At 33.2% G+C, this 8,889-nt stretch overlaps 1 protein-coding gene across 2 annotated transcripts; it reads right to left on the bottom strand.

Moving 5' to 3' along the window:
* Positions 1-998: 998 nt before the first annotated feature.
* LOC106779915 (50S ribosomal protein L9-like) lies at positions 999-7,637 on the bottom strand. 2 transcript variants are annotated; one of them, XM_014668130.2, is made up of 6 exons: positions 7,467-7,584; positions 6,474-6,660; positions 6,253-6,387; positions 5,805-5,921; positions 3,082-3,186; positions 1,312-1,707 (listed from the first exon to the last, which is right to left on the bottom strand). In XM_014668130.2, exons 2-6 carry the CDS (start codon positions 6,618-6,620, stop codon positions 1,543-1,545), a joined length of 669 nt encoding a protein of 222 aa, XP_014523616.1. In that variant the 5' UTR covers positions 6,621-6,660; positions 7,467-7,584; the 3' UTR covers positions 1,312-1,542. The 2 variants fall into 2 exon arrangements, with proteins under 2 accessions (XP_022632473.1, XP_014523616.1); XM_022776752.1 differs by lacking the exon at positions 6,474-6,660 and having other exon boundaries at positions 999-1,707; positions 7,467-7,637.
* Between the last annotated feature and the right edge of the window lie 1,252 nt (positions 7,638-8,889).

Genomic DNA, 8,889 nt, shown 5'->3' with positions numbered 1-8,889 from the left:
TAGCAACAATTCACACGAAAAGAAAATCACAACACTTATTCAATTAACACAACACAATCTCTTGGATTCTCAGAAAATTAATTATATGCATCGTTAGTATATGAAAAATATAGTTGAAATTATCTTTAAAAAAATTTGTTTCTCAATAGTATTAGTTGCATAAAAAAAGTGGGAGATTTAATGCTTCTTATGCCTTTTGTTTATTTCTTGTTCTATATGTGATTTACTTTCTGCAATTATTTTCTACTTATTTTTAATTTCAACATTACATTTCAATCACTTGACAATTGTTCTAAGCGTTTTAAGTTTCGAATTCTGAGAGATCTTTTACAGTTTGACAGCTTTTACAGTTACCTTTTTCCTCAATGGCTGGTTCTCTCTTTGGTTTGAATGTTGAATTTTAGTTTCTGCTGTTAAATACCAGTTCTAATCTTTATTTCATGATTGTTTCAACATTTGATTCTTGCTTGTGCATTCAATTCTAGTTTTAATTCTCTATTTCTAGTTACCATGTACTAAGGTTTAACGGGAAACCAAAGATCACTTGGATTAACGGGAAAAAGAGTCATAATTAAGGATAAAAGATATCTATTTATGGAAAGTGAACACTCACTAGGTAACGGAAGAGACGGATGAATGTAATAGAAAAAGGAGAAGCAAGGTTCATGTCAACATGAAAGCCAAGGGTCCCACAAGTCAACCTTCATGTAACGCAAAAGCAAAACGTCGTACAGACCTAGGGTCAAACGCTTACAAGACCAATAACACGAAAATATGGATAAGACTCCAAATATGTATATCATCCAAATACAAAAAGAAAATAAATAAATAAAACAAATGGTACAAAGGACATGAACCTCCTTATGCACACGGGAAAAAGAACAAGAACATACATAGAAAGCTGAAATGAGAACCACAACTTTATGCGTACAAGACCCATCACTTTTCCTACCCACTTCGAGTATATAAAGAGGTATTATATGTAAACCTTATGAAAGTGTTAAAACTAAACAATGTAGTATTATTTGGCTTTTCTAATACCCAAAATGCGTAACAATATCTTGTCCTAGTAAGAGTCAAATACACAAAGCGCAGCCCTCTTTCGAAAATGCTTTAACTTTTAAAGTACTCAGTTTGATGTACATTTTAGAGTTGGAAATATCTATGTCTTCCAACGGTATTCGCTGGGCCAAAGGATGTATACTCAGCAACGTCTCCAAGACATTAGATTTATCACTTCCAAACCATCCCCAACCCCTAAGAACTCTAATTTGAAGTTGAATGATCTGTTCATAGATTGGAAGTGATAGATAAACAAAAAGTCAATTTGACGAGCTAAGTTTATGTAAAGGAATGTCAAAGAACATGAGATTTCACTCAGTCATAACAGAATATGGAAAAGACATTGTTAAATGTGTCAACATTTATGTTTTCTATAAATAAAAACACGTCAAACTCTTTTAATCCCAGGTTCGATTTGATGACTATCAGCACAAAACAATAATTTCATCCCCTGTGAACGGAATTCCACAAGACAATGATTTATTTACTCCTGATTTTAACTTTCAAACTCCAATTAACCTTGCCCTCTGGCAGGGGGATGGATCTTGGTAATCGCAGTGGCACCTCATATTCTCCCAACGTNGATAAAGGTGATGGAAGATGCAGGTTATCGNNTGCAATGTTCACGCAGAGTTGTCTCGCCACCTTAAATTAGAATAATATATAAAAGTCAGTAGCATAGAAAGAATGAAGAAGAAAGAAGTAAAAGGAAGAAAGAAGAGTACCCTTCTAGGAATGAAAACATTTGGCATACATTTTGGTATTTTCAGACAGTTGATCTAAATATGATTTTCTTTGAAATATATCCTAATTTGGTGATAAGACACCAATGTTTAATTAAATTAAATATGGTTTGCAAAAGAAATACAAAGATGTAACACCCGTGAAGAATGATCCAAAGAGAGTGAGAGAATTGGTTAAAGGTGATAGCCATGTGGCAAGCAGTACAGAAAATAAAGATTTGCTCAAAAGTTCACGCATGGGGAGAGAGAGCATAAAATTGTGTGGATTCTTTCAATGAGAAAGTGTGTGGTATGACCCTTCTCTCTGCAATCTTTTTCTTTTACCATTCTCTTTATCCCCTTTTCTCTTACCTAACCTCTCTTTCTGGAAATTCCTTTTCAGGAATGGCTCTCTCCCAAATTGAAACCCCAGAGCTTATGACCTCTGCAGCCACTGTTTCATTGTTCTGTTTTTTTTTTTTTTTTGCTGTCAAATATTTTTTCGATTGCTGTTTCAGACCCTATTCTCTTCTTATTAATACAAAAGCATATTAACATTCCCTTCAACTTTAACACTGCTACATAAGACCTAGGACAAACATGGACTCCTTCAGTTTGAGGATAAGGAAGGATGTTAGAGACAACGACCAGCAAGATCTGTGCATAGCTATTAGACATTTGAATCGCAAATGAGAATTATTTTCAAAGAAATTCTTCATGTGGCAAATAAAGATTATTTTTAGAGGAATTCGTCATTTCCAACACTGTCATATTACTTTTCCTTCTTTTCTTTTTTACATTACTCTTTCATGTATACCTAAACCGACCCTATTTCATTGATAAAAGAACAAGTAGATCTCTCTCCCTAGTTTTAGTAACATGGCAAGATAAGTAGTAGGGTAAACATTAAAAATATCACAGAAACTGCAATATAAAAAAGTTAGTTGTTAAAATTAAGTGAAGNCAAAGAAANAANGGAGAAAATAGAAAACTACTTGATGAAATAAAAGACAGTATTAATTCCTGTTTACACTGATATTAGACTTCAAATCCTAATTCAATAAGGAAACACATCATGAAAAGTGAAAACCATTCATCAGTGGTCGATATTCCAAAATACTTTTAAGATACAATAATAATATTATAAAATATTATCCCAATATCTAACAATCATTCTCTATTTCTGAATATTGACAAAGGTATACACTCTAACAGACGATACTCTTATTTTTAACTTTTTACTTATAGCTAATATCAGTAAAACATTTCAACTACAAAGAAAAAGAACAAATATTACCTCAGCCACAAGATCGTCTTTTGTCACAGCAAAANGTAATTCCAAGGGGTCAGCTTTGGATTCACGTGACTTGGCCTTTTGAACATCAATTAACCTCCGCAAGACCTATTAGATCATCACATCCAAGCCCATATTAAAAACTTAAATATCAACTTGCTAGTTTTAAAATGAAATACTATGAAATTATCAACTATACATAGACCTGTCAGTTTAACCCCACCCCCAAGGGCTGACCCTGGCCTCGTTCAGAATGAGGCTCCTTATTTCTGGCCCATTTAATACAGGGTTTCTTTGAAGCCCCAGCCCCCACGAAGTGGGTGGGGGCCGGGTTAGGGTGGGGCTGGCCCTCAATCTGAGATTCTTCTTTCTCGCTCAACATTTAATTATTCTCTTTCACGACTCATTCACAACAACTCAGTTTCTTCCTTGTCTCCATCCACGAGGCCAAAGGGCTCACCTTCTCCACCATTTTCTAGGGCATTAACAGCTAAAGAATTGATTCTCTCAGACTCCCTTCCGTTCTTCAACATTCTTCAATTGTATTCTTCATTGTTGTACAGGTTGGTCCTTTCCTACCATCTTTGCTTTTATCTTTGCTTGTGCATCGATCCTTCCTACCATCTTTGCATGTGCATTGACCCCTGTTTTAACAGGTTAACGATTGCAGCGAGGAGGCTGCCAAGGAAGCTTTGTTGTACAGTTACAAATCTGCAGCTAGTGGGTTTTCTGCTAAGCTTACTCTGGAGCAGGTTGAACAGATTTCAAGTAAGTTCTATTGTTTTCAATCTGTTTTATATTAATCATTCTCAAAATGCTTGATGTTATATGTTTCATTTTTGCTATTTTATTTTTTACCCTTTTGGTTAATGATTATTATCTTGAAATTTCCTGTTGTATGGTGACTACTTTACGTTTTTGCACCATGAATGAACACACAATGAATGAACACACCATGAATGAACATACTATTAATTTAAACACACAATGAATGAACCATGTCACTTTTCGTAAAGATGGAAGCACCTTGACTTGACACCCTTCTAGACAAATTTGAAACATACACCAAATGCACAATAGTGGGCAGCTGTTTCTACGTTTTCTCTGCTATCTTGTCTTTGTATCTCTGTTGTTTTCAAGGCTATATTTGAAGAGTGCCATTTTGATTTTAATTTATCATCTGCTATCGTGTTTATTTTCTTGTTTGGACCTTTAATGTTGCAGGCAATGAAACTTTTGAGAGGTTGGCAGCATTTGGTTTCTTTGCTAACTTCATGGTGTACTTAACAACATTTGGATCAAGTTTATGCTTCGAACATTCTCAACCTATGGAGTGGTGTTACCAACTTTTTCCCTTTGATTGGTGCCTTCATTTTTTATGCTTATGTTGGTCGCTTCCAAACTATAGCTTTTTGTTCCTTTTCTTCTCTACTGGTACTGCTTTCTTTACCTCTATATATGTTTACACTTTATATCTGACTGAACTAGCTTCATTATATATATATATATTCTCTTCTTTTTTTCATTTTCTCTCTTTCATTATTATATGAACATCTTCTCGCTTTGGAGAACACCATTGATAATCAGGTGAAGCAGAACACCTAGAGTTGTTAAGTTCATCATTTTCAGATCCTAGGTTTAATATTTTTGTGTTGAATATTGATACATGATTCCACTGTTTCTAATCGTCACACCAACCTTCATTATTTACTTATTCTCTATTTTTTTTATTGTTTTATGTCATCTATCATGCTCACTTTTTTTTTTCTTTATCTCTGTCTTGTTAGGTATCAAATAGATTTAATTTAATTTACTTTCTTAAACTTTACTTATTTAATTTTTTTGAATATATTCTTTTCTCACAACTTTTATGTGCAGTGTCTGAAGCATGCTTCTACCATTGATATTTTGGTCTTTGACAAGTTAATCCATCTGGAAATTTCATTTGGAAGCTAATGAAAGGAAGAACACTGGTCTAAGATTGAAATTGTGGTGTCGACTCCAGGTGTGTTTGAGGTTGTTTACCTCAACGTTTGTACTACCTCACTTGTTTTGTTCTTAGATTTAGAACTCATACGCTTTTCTGGTCTGTGTAGGTTCTGCAGCAGCTTGTTTTGTACTACCTCACTTGTTTTGTACCTCACTTGAATACAGCAGCAGAATCATGAAGCTGTGAAGCCAAAGAAGCAGAAGTCAAGTTGTCCCTACGTTACAATCTATCATTACAAATATTGTGTGTACTTGCTGGATTTGGAATGTTGTAGTTATGCATATTTGTTCTGGAAGTTGAATTGTTTCTCTGTTTTTGAATTGTTTCTGGACCATAATTTTTTTTTCTATACATTAAATTTAGTAAAAAGGAAAGCCCATGGGCTGGCCCTGACCCATAGGGCTTTGGGGCTATTTAGCCCTATGAGCTTTTTTAATAAAGGATTGTTTTGGTCCTGTGGGCTTTTTTGGCCCCAACCCACATGGGCTAGGGTCAAATCTTATCAAATGGGGCTAACTTGACAGCTCTAACTATACATTTCCATTTTTGAAACTCAGCAAATAAAATCTTCAGAAATCACAAAATATAGTCTAAATTGAGGTTTTAATCTCAGTAATACATAAAAAAAATGTAAGAGCATTCTCAGCAAATATTATAGAAAATGAAGTTAATTTCCCCAAGGATGGCAGAAATAGTCTAAAACAGCAATGAAAAGCTTTAAAGAGTAGACACAAACCAGCTTAGCTTTAGCAAGACGTAGTGCAGCTCTTTCATACTCTTTCATCTTATCTTCCTTTGATTCTTTAACTACAGTGAGATCTTCTTGTTTTTCTTCCTCAGTTGGTTGATAGATCTGAATCGTTTAAAACATAAAACTTCCAAATGGTGAATACAGAGAAGAAAATTATGTAGACCGCCTATGCACCAAGAAAAGCTTAGAATATTGACAACATGAACCACACGCATTCACATAAACAGAGAAAGAAATGTAAAGGACACAGTTGTCTTCAGGATCAGATATCTACAGCATTATCATATCATGAATTCAAAAATTTATTCCAGAACATATGAAAACTAAATAAAATTGAAAGTGGAAATCAATTTATCTAATGATGAATGGCATTGACCAGGAAGTAGCACATAAAAGTAAGTAAAACAGATATTAATGAAAAAAAAAAAAACACCTTGCGCTGCTCGTTGAGAAGATAAGCAAACTTATCAATGTTAGGGAAAGCAAGGAGCTTAGGCATTAGGTGGTTGCGAAAATATCCAGGGGCAACTTTGACAGTGTCACCTGCCTTTCCCAGCTTATCTATGTCCTGTAAATTGGAAATATAAACTTTCAGAAAATTGAATTAAATTCAATCTCATTAAACAAGCATCACAACTAACGATAAATATTTACAGTTGTAAGGATGACTTGGAGCTTCCTCTTGTAACGAAGCCCTTGGGAAGCAAACAGGAGTGGGTTTACCACAACATTATCATAACTGATATCTCTAGATCTAATGATCTTCCTAACACCATGTCTTCCAAATTGAAGATAACCCATTCAGATTTGGATTCAGATACAGAGTCACCTTTTTTCCTTACTGTCAACATCCAAAGGAAATTACTATCAATATGACAGTTTCAAACCAAAAAAACCCATCTCTTTAAAACTAAACGCTTTGGTTGGACATTCTTAAGAATAACAACAGTAATGGATCTTCCCGTGATATATAATTTCACATAATACTAATGTAATAAGAACCAAACTGTAAGCCAAAGACAGTTGGATAACCCATGATCAAACCAATCAAACAACAACATTGATGCCTCACTGGTTTGATATCCTGCCAGTTCCCAAAATATGCTAATCAATATCCGAAAACCAGATATATTATCGACAGTAAATAATAACAAGAAAATGTTTCAAGCTTTTGTTTTTTATTTTTTGAACCTTGTTTTCGTTAAGTTACTTCAGGTGCAGACATGAAAACCAACAGCTATAGTTACTATAGCATCACAAATTAAACCATCAACCCATTATGAAACCTTAGTTTATAGTCTATTTCTGAAATGTTCAAGCATTTCATCATATATATGGCATGTATATATATGGCATGTGAGTAAGCATGTTCATTAAATCCCCACAGTAAATATAACGCCCTTTAACACAAAGCACTGACCAACTCTTGCATGTTCACTCATTCTATCAAAAATAAATAATCGGTGGAAAAGGTAATTTGTTCGGTGGAAAGTGGATTAAACGGTAGAAATTTGAAAACAATCGGTGAAAGATGGTGGAAAACCTAGAAATGGAGGTTCTAGGGTTTAGGAACTCGAAAAATGGAGAGGAACATGAGATTTGGAGAGGACGATAGGTGAGAAGTGAATGTATGGGTCGAGAAATTACCTTAGAAGACGATTTGAGTGTGATCTGTGAGATGCTCTCGAGATAAAATGGTTGATGATGAGAGCTCGTGAGTGAGAAATGCTTTCGTGAAGGAAGAAACGCGAAATGAAGATGCGCAAAGTGTAGTGAGAACCCTTTGTCTACCTTATCATTCATCTTTACCTGGAATTCTTTTTTTTTTTCTTTTACTTGCTACGCTCTTTTTTTTTTCTTGTAACATAAAATGTATTTTAGTTTGGTTTAAGACTTTTACTTGCTGCCCTTTTTTTTCCTGGTAACATAAAAAATTAAAAAATAAAGAAATAAAAATATATGATTATATATATAAATTCTTTAATAATAATTTACAAATTTCTTAATTATTTTTATTGTATGTATTTTTGTAATTTTATCTGCTTTAAATTAAAATATCTTTCGTAATTAACATTTATTTTTAACTGGAAAAAGATAACATGTTTTAAAAAATATTAATATTTTAATGTTATGTTTGGGATTTGCAGAGTAGAATAGTGTGATGATAGGTGAGACTGACACCCTCGTGTTCATATCCCACGATTCCTGCTATCTATCGCAAAGCCTACTGCTTCCATGCGGCATCGTCTTGTTTTTGTATTGTCTTCGTTCTAGAATCTGAAAGTATTAGTGCAGTTATTAGTTAACTTTACAAGTGCAGTTTTTAAAAATTGAACTGTAAATAGTACAATTCAATTGTTATTTTAAATAGTTCAGTTTGTTTTAGTTTAATATAATATAGTTAGTTATACTTTAGTATAAATTGCCCAACCCCAATTCACCAGACTTCATAATAATTATAAAATCTTTTTCCACTGCGCCAATAATTTATTTATTCATCAACAATTTTCTAATCAAATTTTGTGGCACATGAGAAACAAAAATTTAATCAAAGAAACCAAGGGATAACTAGACAAAGTTAAAAAACTAATTCCTTTCTAATCATTTATAAATGCTTTTGTCAATTATTGAATACACTCAAGGAAATATCTTCTATATTTGAAAGACTCCAAGAGAATACAAACCAAATAAACTATTTATTTCATAATAGGATATACACTAAAATAGTTAACAAGAAAAAGGAAAGAATCTAGCAAAACTTCAAACGAAAAGAAAATCATTACAAAAAAAAAAAATTAGTTTATAGATCGTTTTCAAGTAATAATAAATGATAAGTCCAAGTATCGTTTTCTTAAGGACTCTTAGGCCTTAATTTTCATATAAATCAATCGCATAAGACTTGGGAAGAAATTAATTTTAGGGTTTTTAATGCAAAACAAAAGTAAACATGTAAATGCAGTTAATCAATGGTTGAGGAAAAACTATGGATGAATGGTGTTGTTGGGGTTTACAATTTCATCTTATCCACTCTCATATATTTACTCTTCTTATTTAAATTGCTTGTTTATCC

Source organism: Vigna radiata, unplaced genomic scaffold (assembly GCF_000741045.1).
Source record: "Vigna radiata var. radiata cultivar VC1973A unplaced genomic scaffold, Vradiata_ver6 scaffold_73, whole genome shotgun sequence".
In the NCBI taxonomy this organism is placed as follows: Eukaryota; Viridiplantae; Streptophyta; class Magnoliopsida; order Fabales; family Fabaceae; genus Vigna; species Vigna radiata.
This window is presented reverse-complemented; position numbering and strand designations above follow the sequence as displayed.